The sequence below is a fragment of the Pollicipes pollicipes genome, unplaced genomic scaffold, assembly GCF_011947565.3.
Source record: "Pollicipes pollicipes isolate AB1234 unplaced genomic scaffold, Ppol_2.1 Scaffold_5724;HRSCAF=6776_pilon_pilon_pilon, whole genome shotgun sequence".
Classification (NCBI taxonomy): domain Eukaryota; kingdom Metazoa; phylum Arthropoda; class Thecostraca; order Pollicipedomorpha; family Pollicipedidae; genus Pollicipes; species Pollicipes pollicipes.
Genome location: NW_023596746.1, coordinates 24,301,243 through 24,318,497, shown reverse-complemented (window position 1 = coordinate 24,318,497; position 17,255 = coordinate 24,301,243). Strand labels below are relative to the sequence as shown.

The window sequence follows — 17,255 nt, the reverse complement described above, 5'->3', positions numbered from 1 at the left end:
CTGACCACACCACGGCAGAAGCGCATGCCAGGACAACGAAACATTTTCTCCAACAGACTGCAGTGTGCCAGCCCACGCAGCGATGAGGCTGCCCCAGTTTCAGCCTGGTTCGCTTAGACACTAGCTAAATGACCGTTACGCACGAACCACGTGAGTGTGGCGTCTCGCAGGCGGACACACACGCCTACTATACAACGGTGGCAGGGAGTGCGCGGCACTCTACCAACTGGACCACAGGACCGGCCCTGGAATATTGCATGATACCCCTCCAAGCCTGCGTTGGCGAAGCATCTGTTAAAAACAACATTCGCTTTTCAAGTCAACACCAAGTATACAGATGTCTATGGTACGCCCGGAAGGGTGCTCCTACGTCACCACCAGTGGACTCCAGGCGTCGGCGAAGCTGAGCTCCCCGCCGTCAGTTGTCTGGATGGGCTCCCCGTCGGCCGCGGCCGCCAGCCTAGGGCTGGCCGGACGGCTGTGCTGATAGGCAGGGTTATGGGGAGTCTAGAGGCGGGCGGGCGTGGTGAGCTGGGAGGCAGGGGATGGGAGAGTCGGAAGGCGAACGGGCGGGTTGAGCCCGGAGGCAGGAGATGGGGGAGTCGGGAGGCTAGCGGACGGGGTGAGCTGGGAGGCATGGGGGAGTCGGGAGACGAGCAGGCAGGATGGGCTGGGAGGCAGGGGGGAGTCGGGAGGCGAGCAATGTGGTCAGCTGAGACAAGGGGGACGAGGGAGTCGGGAGGCTAGCGAGCGTGGTGAGCTGGGAGGCATGGGGGAGTCGGGAAGCGAGCAGGCAGGATGAGCTGGGAGGCAGGGGGGAGTCGGGAAGCGAGCGGTGGGGTCAGCTGAAAGAAAAGGGGGATGGGGGAGTCGGGAGGCGAGCGGGCAGGGTGAGCTCGGAGGTCACATAGCTGAGCAGGGCGCCGCCGCCGCTGGCGCGTGACAGGGCCACACCTTGTCGTGCAACCGGGCGACCTCCTGGCCGGCCTTCTGCACCTCCTGCCAGCGCCGCTCCAGCTCCAGCCGCCGGCTCTGGAGCTCTTGCTCTTCAGGGCCGGCTGGCGGCGCGCGCTGGCTCGCCTGAAGCCGCGCCTCCAGCACGCGCTTGTCGCACTGCAGGTCATCTATGACCTGATCCAGGTCGACACGCTCGTTCTGCAACAGCAGACGGGCGGCTCACGTTATCAGGTCATCCGACAGAGGTCACAGAGGTCACAGAGCCGCCGCGACAATCCGTGTGAACCCGTGCATACGACTCCTTGCCGCAGCGTCGACGCTCGAGTGATTCAACACCTCAGCAAATCTGACGAGCTTCCTCAGAAGCGTTGAACACCAGTGCGCGTGTGCGCTTGCATGCGGTGCCTGCGGGAGCATGTGACATGGTAGCAATGGTGTACCAAAAGGACACGCTCGGGCTGCCAGTGAGCCGCATGGATGCCATAACATACGAGTGCAGCGCCAGGCAGCTGACGGAGCGGTTGTCGCGCGGGATGACCGCGGTCGGGGAGCCGTCAACAGTCAACAGTACAGTGGCGACAGTCGGCCGGCCCCTGACGCCGCCTCCAGCTCTGCCCGCCCAGGTCACCCCGTGCACGGTGAGTCGACAGAGGGCCGCCCTGCTGACGCCAACAGACCGCCGGCCGGACCAGTATCGGCCCACCACACAGCAGCCGTCACAGTCCCGCGTCCTGGCTGCCTCAGCACCACAGCGCCGTCACGTGACGTCACAGACCGCCCCGCCGCTGTTCACCGGACGCGGTCCAGCGGCAGGATGCTGTGACGTCATAGCTCGCCGCCGCCGCCGCCGATAACGCCCGATGCCACAGCGGTGAGCGGCGCGGACGCGACGGCTGGCGGCAGCGGCGGCGCAGCCAGCGGGCGGCTGCGGCGCACAGCCTGTCGGCTGACGGCGTCCGTCGACATGGTAAGCCTGCGCCCTCGGGCTCCCGCGCCTCACGGCACGCGCACACTCCGTCCCGCTCGCCGCGATAGTGACAGGACCTGAGACCGGGCCTCCTGTCGGATCGCACACTCTGTCCCGCTCGCCGCGATAGTGACAGGACCTGAGACCGGGCCTCCTGTCGGATCGCACACTCCGTCCCGCTCGCCGCGATATTGACAGGACCTGAGACCGGGCCTCCTGTCGGATCGCGCACTCCGTCCCGCTCGCCGCGATATTGACAGGACCTGAGACCGGGCCTCCTGTCGGATCGCACACTCCGTCCCGCTCGCCGCGATAGTGACAGGACCTGAGACCGGGCCTCCTGTCGGATCGCACACTCTGTCCCGCTCGCCGCGATAGTGACAGGACCTGAGACCGGGCCTCCTGTCGGATCGCACACTCCGTCCCGCTCGCCGCGATATTGACAGGACCTGAGACCGGGCCTCCTGTCGGATCGCGCACTCCGTCCCGCTCGCCGCGATATTGACAGGACCTGAGACCGAGCCTCCTGTCGGATCGCACACTCCGTCCCGCTCGCCGCGATATTGACAGGACCTGAGACCGGGCCTCCTGTCGGATCGCACACTCCGTCCCGCTCGTCGCGATATTGGCAGGACCCGAGACCGGGCCTCCTGTCGGATCGCGCACTCTGAACCATCGCATAGCACAGCGCATCGGCTTTGATGCGTGGACATGTCGGCGAAGGAAGTGTGTCGGTATTTAACATGAGCGAGGAAGGCTTGAGTTCCCGGTTTGTCGGTATTGTGAGATCAGAGATGCACCGCTGATAGCTATCGACTTTCAATGTACCAGGAGTTCAACAGGTAATGGCAAAGCGCAGACACTGGTTCCGTTGTCAATGCTCAACGTTCCAAGCTGCGCTTGAAAGCACAAAATCGATACGAACGACCGCAGTGATCGATCATAAGCGCAACTTGAAACGTCGAACAGCGACGGTATAACCAATGCTTGCTTGATATCGTCGTTTAGCCAGTGTCTCCTGGTACGTTGGAGGTCCCTGTAACTGTCAACAAAAGAAGTCAAAAATTATCACGCACCAGTACTGCCAGACCGCGTGTATGACAGCAATGCGGTCAGAATAAAAACGAGGCGGTGCTTGGCATGGCCGGATGAATACGAACGCAACGCGCGGCGCTAACCGCGGATACCAAGCAACAGGCCTGCCTCCAAACAAGGGCCAACAGCGCTGTAGTCCAAAAATGGTTGATGGTGTCCACGATGCATATGATGACGATACACCATGAGCATTCCAGTCTCAAAACGGCAGCACACTAGGATGCGTTTAGGGAACAAGTAGGGTCCACCTCGCCGTTTATTACGACCTTCATAGAAGTAAGCCCATGGACATCGTGTCTATTGCCGTAGTGCTGTCCTGGATATATTTGCGATAATAATATTTGTGTCGACATTCCTGGTGCATTCACAGAGCAAAACTTTTGTAATCGCGTACTGGGTTCTACCGTCAAAAGATCCCACGTGTTCTCATTTTAAATGTAACTCCTTTTAAGTCGCTTGGAGAGTGTTGTGTATATCGTATTCAAAGTGAACAAGCTGCTTCATAAGGCTACGGCTGAACCCAGGACACGCTGTCACCGTTCCTCGCGACGGACGAGCGCGAGTCCACGCCCTCCTCCTCATCTGCGCCGCCCGCCGGCTGTGGGCGCGGTACACCACGTGACGGCACCCGCGGCACCCGCCCATCCTGCCGGGCTGGCAGGCCGGCGACGCCACGCAGGGTCGGCAGCTTAGAGCGCCGTTCAGCTCCGATGACACACAGACGGGCCCGCGTCCTCGTGGACAAACTCAGAGCCGTTCACAGAGCGCCGGGCGTGCGTGCAGCGCACTGGAGAATCACTGAGCCCGCGGTGATGACGATGATTGGGGCTTTACGGCGTGCCGACTACCGTGGGATTGTGCGTCCGAGCGCAGCATCATCTGTGACGGCGCGGCGACTCCGCGGCGGTGGCGACGTAGTGGCGACGGCAGGCGGGAGGCCATCGCCCAACCGAGAGGAGACGAGCCGACAGCACCCTCCACCCACCGAAGGCAAAGCAAAACCTGAGATGGCGCATGACGAACGGGGCACCTGCATGTAGAAGGCAGGTGTCCCGGGACACCTGTCTTCTACAGCGAACGGAGTTCCGCGAGAACATTCAGACCCAGTTCGAGCGACTCAACATCACGTCCTCGCATTTGGAGGAGCGTGTCGAGGCCACAGACATCACGGCTGACAATCTGCAAGATGCCCGAGAAGAGACCGCCCTCCCTTACGACCCAACTGAGCTCGCCGGGATGGACTGATGCCATGGAACTGTCAGAGCAGCGGCCGCGGCACTCCGCTCGGCTCGACTGCGGCCCGCCCCTGCCCGGGTGACGCCCTGGCGCCGCGCCGCTCGGCTCGACTACGGCCCGCCCCTGCCCGGATAACGCCCTAGCGCCGCGCCGCTCGGCTCGACTGCGGCCCGGCCTGCCCGGGTGACGCCCTAGCGCCGCGCCGCTCGGCTCGACTGCAGCCCGACCTGCCCGGGTGACGCCCTAGAGCCGCGCCGCTCGGCTCGACTGCAGCCCGCCCCTGCCCGGGTGACGCCCCTAGCGCCGCGCCGCTCGGTTGCGGCCGCCCCTGCCCGCGGCGCTGGGTGCGCCGCCCAGCACAGCACGCGCGGCGCCAGCAGCGGATATCCGGGGGACGTTGGCACGCTGGCGATCCGCGCACCACCTCGCCGTCTTCCGGGCATGTGCGTGGCTGAAAGCAACAACATGGGCCGCGTCGCTGGCGGCCGGGACCGAACGGTGGTGTCGCCGCCTGGTGGACGAGATCCGAGACAGCCTGAGTCTGCCATCAGATGGTGCGGAGCAAGCTGGAGCTATGCGGCAAGGAACACCTCTTCAGCAGTGAGTCTCATGCTGTTGAGTGGCAAAATACGGTGACGTTCAAACACGGCCAAAGCGCGAACTTAACTGTTAATCTTTTTCATATTTAATCCGAGTCTTTTTGCATGTATGGATTTCTGTGATCAGATCTCGCGCTCAGCTGCTTGCTATGTGAGCGCTGACCCTACCATCAGACCATGCGATTGCAGGTCAACGACAGAATCTGGTGCAAACGTACAACGAGCCACAATGCTCGGCGTGATCCGAACTTCCCTCTGACGTCACCTGATCTTGAGTGCGGCCGCTGCCGCCGGAAGCAGACCATATTTGTCAGTGACAAATATCGAGCGCCTAAAGCGACTCGAACTCACCTCGCCACAGGTGGGTGTATCAGAAAGCATGCGCTCTAAGCCAGTTGAGCTAAGGGGACGGACGGACGCACTTTTCACGCCACGCGAGCCTGCCTTCCCACTTTTCACACAATATGCAGCCTGCCCACACCACTTACAGCCTGGGTAGACCTTCAAGTCCGGGCAGTACGTCGCCGTGCATAGGTGAACATGCCCGATCAGTGCGGACAGCTCGGGTGTTCCTTCATCGCACAAGAAACGTGCAGGTGACCCCGGTGTAAGGGCTTTCGTGCCGTGCTTTCTGTGGGTTCGCCGTGCCTTGGTGTCTGTTGACGGCCATTGCTCCGTGCATTCACTAAATCATTGCAAAATGGCGCATGATCAAACCGTACTCCGGCCCAATAACACGCATGTGCTGCCCCCCGCTGGTATTCAGCCCTTGGGCCCGCCTGACCCCTCTCACATACCTCGGGAGGCCGGAGTTGACACAAGACACGGTCCCGACCTCGGCCCTGGTGCGGCCACGCGGATCCAGCCAGACAGGGTCACACCGGGAGACCCGAGTTGACCTGACGCGCGGCCCGACCTCGGCCTTGGTGAGGCCACGCCGCTCCAGCCGGACAGGGCCGCATCGGGAGACCTGAGTTGACCTGACGCGCGGTCCCTACCCCGGCCTTGGTACAGCCGCGCGGCCCCAGCCAGACAGGGCCACATCGGGAGACCTGAGTTGACTGACCTGACGAAATTTCGCGATTTTTTATGCATGTTTCCTGACGACGTACCGCCAATTCCATCCATACCGAGTAACCAGCATCCGTTTAACATCCATGGGTTCTGGTCAACGGTAGGATGGGCACCTCCGCCACGCCCCGTCCGCTCCCATTCAAAACAACTTTTGTGCGGCGGATCTGCTTCTGGTGTGCAAATGTCGGGTGAGAGAAGATTCAACTAGCTCGGCAGCTTTCCCGAGCATCTTCATGTGTTTCCTGGCCCACACAAATTTTCCGCTCAGAATGCCCTTGGCCTCAGTCCTCTACCGTCAGCCTGTACTGGTAGCCCAATTTCGTGAGAAAAAAAAACTGTACTACGCTGAACCTTTGCAGTGCATTTCACGAAATCCCATCGATAAGCCTTGATAATTTCAGAATGCAAGCCTGCATATCACCAAGGGATGTCACGGAACTTCATCCTCGAGCTTGCAACAGACCATCTACGGTGCCAGATACATTACGAGTTATAAGACAATTTCCCACATACTGAAAGAATGGCGAAAATAATGGTTCTCGGCACGTGACGTGCCGCCCATTTGGGGCCGTGGCGCCATGAGCTATGGTAGCCTCACGCCGCCTAGCATGTGGTCGGCGCACAGTGAGTGATCGGGCGGCCCGAGACGCTGGGACGCTCCGAAGGCGTGCCTACATGTCCACCAGTCGCGCCCGAGGCGTCGAGCAATAAGGAGGAACCCGTCCATATGCGTCCATTTCTGCGGTGTGCTTCCCCGAACTAGCTGTGACAACTGCAACATGGTGCAAGTGACAGGATCGATTGCCATGAACACGGACGTCTTCGCCCAGACCTTCTCCTGCCTGATGGACGCGCTGCATGACCACGTCGAGGCCTCAGCGCAACAGGGAGGAGCGGCTACCGGCGCTGGCTGAATCAGCCAGCCAGGCCGGATAAAACCCGGACGACCGACTCCTACCGACCGACTCGACCGATGCTGGCCACACGGACACCCCCGCTGCTAGCCCCGGTCTAGCAGCCCCGAGCGGCACGAGACGGCCGGGTGCGACGGCGACACCCGTCCCCAGGCTGATGGAGGGTGTCAGCCGGCGTGAGTTTGCGTCATGGCGAGTCAAGTTTGAGGGATATGCCATCCTCATCAGTCTGTACGGCCTCCCGCCGGCGGGCCGAAGCGCCGCACTCGTCGCTCTGGTGGACGACCAGTGGACGCGAACACTCCGTCTTGGCCTGGATGTCCGTGACAACTGCGACAGTTCTGAAAGCGGTTACCTCCGGGTCGCCCTGAGGTCACTTTACATATATTCAGCGCTACTGCAACGCAATTCCTCAGTGAACAAGATGGTGGGTGCATCACAACATCCAGCTCCCAAAGAAACGAACAACAGCATTGAGCATGCGTGTGCTCGTTCTTAAAACGTAGTTATGGAAGGTTAACACCGGGGCGTCCGACCGCAGCGCGCGGCGGTCGCAGTTCCCGCCCTCCGCACGCAGCCGGACGGGCCCGACATCCGCCTCGGCACCAGACGTAAACAGGCTGTTAGCCAAGCCTCTGTTTGCGGTAGAAGTGGAACAACGTGGGCGTTGGAGGAAGGAAGTTATTGGTGTTTAGGGAGCGCGCTGAGTGATCAGGCCATTCTGCGCCCACAACGATGTGCTTACGTCCTTCGCGAGGTGTGTACATCACATTAAACTCAACGTCTGCTAGAAACGAGAACGGCTGTTTTGATTCCAGAAAGCCGCAACTGTCACCCAGGGCGTCCAACACGGAGCAGGACATCCAAAGCGTCGTATCCAGTCCCTTGCAAACTGAGGACGAGCGGAGAGCACGTGATTTACTATGAGGTAAGCGCCTATCCACGCAGAGGCCTCCTAGCAGAGCGCAACAGGGACCGTGAGGCGCATGTGAAATGTCACCACGCATCTGCAAGAAATCACGTCTTCCCTTCTTCCTTTGCAGCAGAAAGATGGCCACAGACCCATCTCAGGTTGCGTGGCCTTGTGTTTATTGCTCGCCGGATCATCACAGTAGCACTGCCATGTGCTGTGCAGGAATGTTCTGATTGCTGGGTAAATGTCTCTGGCAGGGATTGGTAAAGGCCGTGTCCATGGTGTCTGTGCTGCTCGCCTCCCAGCAGCGTCAGCCAGATATTTTCCAGCGATTCAGACTTGCTGGAACACCGCAAAGGACAATTAACCCTCTTCCCAGCCCTATCCAATGCTCCACAAGCGGATTTCCCTCCGCTTGGTGACATTGTAGATGCTCCTGTGCCAACTTGAGCCCTTCCTCCTTGTGGCGATGCGTCAGCTGGTTTGCCACCCGCCTTGAGGCAAGATTGGTCGTCTTCCGGTGATGACGAATGAAACGGACCGTTTTGCTGTTTTCGCTTTTCGCTCGCGGTGGACTGTTTTCGTGGACTTGTTCGCCATACCAAGACTCTGAGTCATCTGGCCGATTTGCCATACGACGATCCTCCATCACCACAGCTTCCACCTCGGTCACGTGGGAGGGGTCAGTCTGCGCCGCGGGTCTCTCGGAGCGTTAGGGGCCTCGCGCACTGACCCTGCCCGCCCCGAGCTTCTGCACCCACCTGCTTTGACTCGGCACAGGCGTTACCTCCATTATCACAGCCTCCACCTCGGTCAGGTGGGAGGGGTCAGTCTGCGCTGCGGGTCTCTCGGAGCGTTAGGGGCCTCGCGCACTGACCCCCGCCCGCCTCGAGCTTCTGCACCCACCTGCTTTGACTCAGCACAGGTGTCACCGCCATAATTCGAAGCGTCCCACATGCAAACCAGTGTCGAAATGAAAACCAAATTGTGGGCAGTTGACAAAAATACCTCCGAAATACAGCTGTATCTCTCAGACGAGGCTAGGCACAGCGCTGAGATCTTCTATGTGCCCAGAGAACACGTTCAACCTATAGTCATTTAAATTGCTTCCATACTGTTTTTAAAGTATTCCGCTGTACTATAACCGGAAGAAAAATTGTCGCACAGAATCATACGAAGAACTACAACTTACTTCTGGAATGCACCTTGCACAAGGAAATGCCCCTGCCTGGATACAGCTTACCGTTAGCCACACATAAGAAATGTTTGGTCAATTGGAGCATTGCTTAAATTGTATCTTCCCCTACACACATTTTGTCAACAGCATATCATTCCTACTAATGTACAACGGAGGCCGGTGTACTGATCTGGGCGGCCAGCCAGCGTCCCGCCAGGCCACTGTATGATGGCCGGGCTCACCCCGCGGCAGTTAACCCGCTCGGCCACGCCACCAACTCCGGCGCTGCCGCACAGGTCAACAGCATTTGGTATTTGACTGTCGCCGTGCTCTCGCACGGCTACCGGTGCGTGGCGACATCTATCGGCCCGCGCAGTGAACTATGGTCGATGCCCTTCGCAGTCCGCCCTCCACGCCGCCCGTGCCGCGAATGGGGTGCGGCAAACGCGAGCTGCCGGAACCGTACAGTCTCGAAACGTCACTGCGACGGGGCAGACCATGTGTGGAAGTAGAACCGTTACAGTTTCAGTGCTAATTAGCGGGTTCGATCGCTGTATGAGAGCTTATTGGGGTTGTCAGAACGGTCAGGTCTGCACCATGCTAACAAAGCTCACACGCTGACGCTGCGCCACGGCTATGTTACCAGTCCGCACTGACCAGGACATGAGGCACAAAAACAACGTTCCTGCATCCGATGCGCGGAATGAGAAGGGGGCATGCGAAATGCACGTTCGCCACCCGGCTCATTCCAGCAGGTTGAGTATGGACGAGCCGCAGTACGCGTCTCTCCGCCGACGGCATGTTTCCAGCGGCCCGCACGCAGACAAAGCGGGCCGGTTTCAGTGTCAGAGACTGTACTCTGAGTGGTGCAAGAACAGGTCCGCCGATGGTGGCGTCTGGAGCGGCACGCGGGGAGTGCGGGGAGGCGCGCTCGCAGCGGCGTTATCCGTACTTTGTGCACATTGGGCTCGTTCCCCGTCACAAGGGGGAACAGTGTCATTGACAAGGATAGTCAGCGGCACATCGTCAGGGGCAGTGCCTCCCAAATACAGACAAGATGGCTGGCAGCTATGGGGTATACGATTTGAGGTAAGTGGGGTCCGGGTCCCAATTCCCACTGCCAAACGCTGTCCCCGAGTTAGACCGATGACGTCACAGGTTAGGGCGTCACTGCAGTTCCTACAGCCTACAGTTAGCGCCTACGATGCAGCCACGCTTGCGTGGCGTCAGGAGTTGCGTCAGGGTACCTTTCCTACTGTGGGCCCGGGAAAGTTGCTTTATTTTAGTTCGCCGCCAGCGAGCGGCAGCAATCCCACAATCCGACTCTTGGCCCGCCCGCCGGCGACGCGCTTGTTTTGTTCTCTGGACTGACCGGCATCGTCGTGGCCAGGTCAACAAAGGACTGCCTCCATGGGTACAGGGGTTGCGGGTATTGTACCACCTTACCGCTTCAATGAACCCGCGCGAAGTGGCTGCAGAAAAGGATATGGACTATCTTGTTCGAGCAACCTTTGCTCACACTCACACTAAAACAAAATGTTAAGACTAAGAACGTGAAAATGCTAAGGCCACTAATGCAGCTTGCTAGCACAAATCTTGAGCCAGAAGGGCATTCTCGCTGTTCGTACGTGCTTGCCGATTTTGTTTGAGTTTCAGCATTTTTGTTGCAAAAAAACGTAGCCTGCCTTATAAACAAACCGTACTGCTCATGTCTGCACTTCTGAGATTTTCTTTTTCATCAAATACCTGCGACAGCAGCGGAAGATGGTAAAACCGCCCGCGCCATCCCCTTCTTAACTCTCTCGCGAGCCGGATGGGAGACCAGAGGTGGGCAGGATAGTCTGTGGCTGTGTGCGTTTCTTCAGTCTCAAAAGCGGGATCAGTGGCCGTCGGTGTTTCTGCCGTCAACGAACTGGAGCCATCAGCAGTTTGCCTCTCTCCTGTCACCGGAATGGAGTCGGAGACCAAATATGTCACCCAATGAGCAGAGCAGAATCTGCGGTCGTCTGCGTCTCCTCCATCACCACGTAGAGGCTGCGGCCGTCTGCGTCTTCTCTATCAGCAGAACAGTGTCCGGTATGGGTCTCTTCCACCAGCAGAACAGCGTCGGTGCCTCTGCGTCTCTCCGGTCAGCAGGGCATTCAGCGGGAGGCGGGGTCTCAGCCGAGCTCACAGAGGAGCCGTCCCAAGGTCGTCAACCGCGCCTGCCCGGTGCACTGTAAACAGACCGGCTGGCCGGTAGCGCACATGGCGGGGGGGGGGGGGGGGGGGGGAGCTCACCGGAAGGGCGGGGACGACCACTCAGCGACACAACCGACATGGTGTGTACGGGAACAGCTGTCCCAGCGCGTGATGGTCTGGTGGCGGTAGTTTAAAGTGAATGCTCTGCATTTCAGGATATTGAAGCAACCTTCAGATGTGATAAAATGAGCTCACTTATAACTATTGGTATACCTTTAAGTGGAAAACTGCTCTAGACAACACAGTTTTTTCTACTTGATTAATATGCTCAATGTGCTATAGTTTGATTGCGTCATGGAACGTCTGTATGACCGCACTCACCTGTAGTTCTTCCACCTCTCGAGAGGTGAACTATGGCGGTGCAAGATGTGTGCTGAATCAAATATCGCTGGCTGCTCGTGCTTTGGCCTTTTCTCGTGGTGCTCTTGCATATTATCTATCCGTGATTTTAAGGTGTATACTTGTATTCACATATTCAGTTACAACGCTATTTTTAAGTTACTCGATCACAGGTCTTATTTCTGTAATAACTAGGACGAATGTATTTCTTGCGTTATGTCGCACAAAACGTAATTCGTGTCAGAGCATCCGACCCCTTTATCCTTTTCCTTGCTTTCCCCTGAATCCCTGCGACGCCCCGCTTGTCCGGGGCAGGCTGCATGCGTTATCCATGGGTGGGCCGAGAAAATAGCGTTCATGTGACGTCATAGATGTCTTCGGAAACTTTGAGAACGTCCGCCCCAAAATAATTTGCACATTTTCGTGAGCGTGTAGCCCGAAGGATTTTGAGTTTCAAGAAGCGCAGGGCTTTGAATTGCACCAATGATCTTCAGGATGGCTATTTCAGTTCAAATCCCCATCCAAGTGTGGAACACTCCCTTGAAAAAAAAAACTGCCTCAGAGAGGAACGGAAGATCTGACGCACTGAGAACATATATGGCTGCGAAATTTTCCTCCTTGTTTTTGGCTTGAATGGAATATATTCTCACCTGCTGCTAAACTCCACATGCCTTGTTCTGATATTCATTTCGCAGCCTGCATAAAATGCTGCGGGTTGGCCACCTCAGGCTCACATATATTGTACAACTCATTCCACAGGGCTGGATGGATTGGGATTGGTAGGCCTATAAGAAGACTGTTGGCGGACCCAGTCTCCGTAAGGGGATAAGAGGTACAAGAAAAGTTGACTAAGATATGCACGAATGTTGAGCAATAAGACTTTCCTGATGCTGTTGTTTTCGAGAGCGTTTTCTTGTTACGCTGCATTAATCGCGCAAAATTTGGGCCTAGCGCGGGTACAGAGGAAGGTGAGCAGCTTTTGGCTGTACGTTCAGTGCGGCGTAGCTTTTGCTGATAACGTTTCAGCTGAAAACAAGGCGTAAGAATGCTAATTATTCGAGCGCTCGGGAAAAAGTTGGGATCCAACAATCGTTTCGTGTTCCATCAGAATTCGCCATTTGTTCTAAGAAAACCAAAAGTAAAACGTTTCAGTCAGCGCCCCGTCACGAGGATTTTTGATAAGACAGCTGATTTTTGCGAGTTCTGAAAATATGCGGCGGAGCAGCACTTAATGGAAAATGCAATCAACTACACCCATCCCATCAACTGGCACAATGGGTGCTCTCTTGGACGACGAGATGGTAAAGACAAATGTTGACCATACATGCTTCACACATCCTTTTCGTTTAAAGGGAGTGTTCCACATTTGTATGGGGGTTCGAAATGAAGTAGCCATTTTGAAGATAATTCCATGCAGCTTGTAGCCCCGTCCTCTTTGACCTAAAACCTCCTGGTTTCTGAGTTACACGCCCGCGAAAATGTGCGGGCTGTTCCGAGGTTACCCAGGCACCCATGACGCCGTAATGACGCAGTTCGAATCATGCCGTTCCACCAGCAATGCGGCGTCCAAGGCTGAGCGAAACATTAATGTCGGGCTCGGCCCACCTGTGGATGACGCATACAACCTGCCCCGAATAAACAGGGCGTCACGAGGATTCAGGATAAAGCAAGGAAGAGGATAAGAGGTTCGGGTGCTCTGACACCAATTACGCTTGTGCTTTATAATACAAGAAGTTATGCATTCCTTCTAGTTATTAGAGAAACAAGACTTCCAATCGAGCAACTTAAGAATAGCGTAAACTGGGTGCGTGAGTACAATTTAACAGCTTAGTCAGGGATAAATCAGTAAGCACACCATGAGAAAGGGGCAAAAAGTAAGCTTATAACGCTATGTGGCTCGGCGAAAACTTCAACCCCGTCTTGCCATCCCGCGGGAGATTGAAGAATTACAAATTAGTGTTGTCATACAAACGTTCCATGACGCAATCAGACTTTGACGCATTTGGGAGCACATATACTACAAAGGGAAATGTTTTTGCCTAGATCAGTCTTTCCACTTGAAAGGATATCAAGGGTTTTAATTGAGCTTATTCCATCATGTATGATGCTTCCTTCCATATGTTCAGATGCGGAACCCTTCCTTAATAAAATGGGCCTTGAGCCTTGTGATCTTGTGACAAAGGTTTAACCCCCCCCCCCCCCCCCGAACATAAATGAAAATGCCAGATAGACGTGTTTCATGGCGGTCACCAGATGTTCTGAACTATTGTTCGGACTTTCTCCATCTACATCTTCATCTCCATGTCAACCTCCGTCTTTCCATTCCTCGCTCCCGCTCCCTGAATATCATCCCCATCTGTTACTATCTCCCCCTCTCCCCATTCGTTTCCATCCGACTACCTCTCACTACTCCCACTCTTCAACTCCCAAAACATGTGAACAGAGCGTGCTGGCCACGCTCGCCGGCGGGTCCATCACGGCGACCGAGCCCTCACGGACCCCCCAGCCCACGGACTGAGCCCTCAGCTGTCCCTCAGCCCACCGACCGAGTCCCCACCGGCCCCTCAGCCACGAACCGAGCCCTCAGCTGTCCCTCAGCTCACCGACCGAGCTTTCGGCGGCCCCTCAGCCCACCGACCGAGCTTTCGGCGGCCCCTCAGCTCACCGTCCGAGCTTTCGGCGGCCCCTCAGCCCACCGACCGAGCTTTCGGCGGCCCCTCAGCCCACTGACCGAGCTTTCGGCGGCCCCTCAGCCCACCGACCGAGCTTTCGGCGGCCCCTCAGCCCACCGACCGAGCTCTCGGCGGCCCCTCAGCTCACCGTCAACGTGCCCGTGTTTGTCCCTCCGCCCAATTTGACAGTGAAGCCATTGTCCCAGGTTCTCCAACATTTCGGCGGCGCTGAGCACGTGCGGCGAGTTGCACGACAACACCACGCTGCCCTACTTCCAATGCCTCTGCTCGGGCCTGGTGGATAAGTACGTCGTCCGTGCCAAGTACTTCTTCTGCAAGAAAGCCGGCGAGCTTGAAAAGGAGGTGAGTGCCAGACACCGACCGCGATCACTAATGGTACGGCGTAATAGCTCGTTAATGTTACGCCTTACGGTGGATGTCACGTGTACCGTAGCTGCGCTCCTTTCACCATGTGATGACCACTGTGTGGCAGACGAGTGAGTTTGCGTTACAAAAGTTATCTTCGTGTGGCTTGTCAGCGAAGACAGTTGTGGGGGGGGGGGGCAATGAGATTGGCATGAGGCGGCAGTGGTATGAAATGGCATGGAACGTTAGTCTTGTGATAAAACTTATTCATTGAATTGTGATTGTCCCACTGGTGGAATCAGGGCAGGGACGCAGCCAGGATTGTCTGAGGGTAGGGGTGGGGTGTGGGGGTGGGGTGGGAGGCTTGGTGAGCACTTATCACGATCTTGGGATTGTTCTGGAGCTATCTTTGATGAAAACAAGAAAATGTGTGTCGAAGAGGGGGCTGCCCCCGCCCGTCTCCCTTGGCTGCGCACCTGGGTCAGGGCCTTTGCGTACGTCATGCTCAGCGAGGACTCCGCTCTCAAAGCTACGGCTTAAAGTGTCGAGTCATTGTTTTGCGGGTAAAATGTCCGATTTGTGGTTGCCCAGCTGTGCACGATGTGTCGGTGAGCGACATTTATGGAGTGGTTCTGCGGCGACGCAGATCTTGTTGGCGAGTAAGTTTGCCCCCATGAGCTGCTTTGGGGGGGCTGTTGCACGCTGGTTGATTTGAATGCATGTGAGGAATGACCGAGCCTTGCTCGTCAGGGTGGCGGGCTGACCCAGGATGTGGCCTGTGTCGGTGCTGACGGCACGTGGGGAGCGGCGCAGGCGTCGCGGCGCTACGATCCTCTCTAATGATGCGACTTTTGTATCCAGATTTGACCCCCCCTTCCCGCATACACGCATAGTGTACAATATGACGAGGGAAATGATAGAGACGTTTAACTGGAAAACTGTTAATTACTTTTAAAACATCACGCAATAAGGTTGGCCAAATAGCATGAAAACTGGATTTTGAATAGGCATGACCCGGCTGTTAGGCTGTTTTCTAGGCAGGGGATCGCTAGCCTGAATATAAGCACCGCGATTTGCTCGGAAATGTCCGAAAGCTGCACGTGACGGTGTTGGTTGGGGGGGGGGGGGGTGTGTACGGCGCCGAGACGGCCGGTTACCCTGTGGCGTGGGGAGCGTCCGCCCTCCAGCCTGACGGCACGCCGTCTGGCGCAGGCCTCGGCCGAGACCACGCGGCAGGTCGGCGCGACTATCGGCATCATCCTGGCCGTCTGCGCGCTGCTGGCCATCCTCATCTTCGTGTACAGGCGGTTCAAGCCCCAGGTGAGCTGGGGGCGAGCTGCGCAAGCATGCCACGCCGGACACAGCGAGGGCGGCCGAAGACCGGCGCAGCAGCACACGCGCTAGCTGCCAGCGTCGGTGTGATGCCCACGGCCGCCTGGTGACACATGGCTGCCAGCGTCGGTGTGGACCGCCCGCGGCCGCCCGACGGCACATGGCTGCCAGCGTCGGTGTGACGCCCGCGGCCGCCTGGTGACACATGGCTGCCAGCGTCGGTTGTGGACCGCCCGCGGCCGCCTGGTGACATATGGCTGCCAGCGTCGGTGTGACGCCCGCGGCCCGCCTGGTGACATTAGGCTGCCAGCGTCGGTGTGACCGGCCCGCGGCCGCCTGGTGAACCCACCTGGCTGCCACATGGCTGTCCAGCTGTCTGTGTGACGCCCGCGGCCGCCTGGTTGACATAGGCTGCCAGCGTCGGTGTGACGCCCGCGGCCGCCCCGACGGCACATGGCTGCCAGCACCGGTTGTGACGCCCGCGGCCGCCCGACGGCACATGGCTGCCCAGCACCGGTGTGATGCCCGCGGCCGCCCGACGGCACATGGTGCCAGCACCGGTTGTTACGCCCGCGGCCGCCCGACGGCACATGGCTTGCCAGCACCGGTGTGACGCCCGCGGCCGCCCGACGGCACATGGCTGCTAGCGTGGCCCGAGATGTGGGGGGGGGGGGGGGGGGGGGGGTGGCTGCGCGCGGTGCTGCATCAGTTGGTGTGGTTTCGGTGCTCTCGTGTGACGAACGCCCTGTGCCACCATTCTGGATGGAAGTAGTGCGTAAAACATTGCTTGCCAACAGCCCGGACGTGTGATCTGAAGCCATTTTGTTCTCCTTTCAATTTAAGCCCACCCTTATGAACTGTGTAGGTTGCGCCAGGTTAGCCTACTGTCCGGAAATTATGACTGATGAACCGTGCACTTGTTTACCAATTGCAGATTCTTGCGAAGACTCGGGCGGCATTCTCTCACTGTGGCATGAAGAACCACTACGACTCATGCACCCGGATGTTCTGCGTTTGCTGCCAGAAGCACTCAACCAAAGACTCGGTAACCACTGACCCGAGGGCTGTACAACGAACGCGCCTATAACGCGAGTGCTCCGATTCGGGTTCAATCCCCGTATCCAGCTGACCTATGCCGTGCTACGTTTCGGTGGACTTGGCCCAAACTCTGAGGACCTGGAGTCTTCAGACTCGGACACCAGCGACCTATCGACCAGCCACGGACACTAGGCACGAGTCTGAGACTGGCCGGAAGCCGAATCTATTTCGCGTTCACCGGCATCTTGGACTCGGACTCACGTGAATCGGTTCATTCTACAGATGTATCATAGCCAGTCTCGGGCGTCAGTGGAAAAAGTCAGGGACTCGAACCC

At 57.7% G+C, this 17,255-nt stretch overlaps 1 protein-coding gene across 1 annotated transcript; it reads left to right on the top strand.

The window, feature by feature from the left end:
- Nucleotides 1–1,847: 1,847 nt before the first annotated feature.
- LOC119102854 (uncharacterized) lies at nt 1,848–16,969 on the top strand. The gene is made up of 5 exons (XM_037226306.1): nt 1,848–1,924; nt 7,661–7,770; nt 14,391–14,547; nt 15,763–15,870; nt 16,817–16,969. The coding sequence occupies exons 2-5, from the start codon at nt 7,766–7,768 to the stop codon at nt 16,967–16,969; spliced, it is 423 nt and encodes a 140-aa protein (XP_037082201.1). The 5' UTR covers nt 1,848–1,924; nt 7,661–7,765.
- The last annotated feature ends 286 nt before the right edge of the window (nt 16,970–17,255 follow it).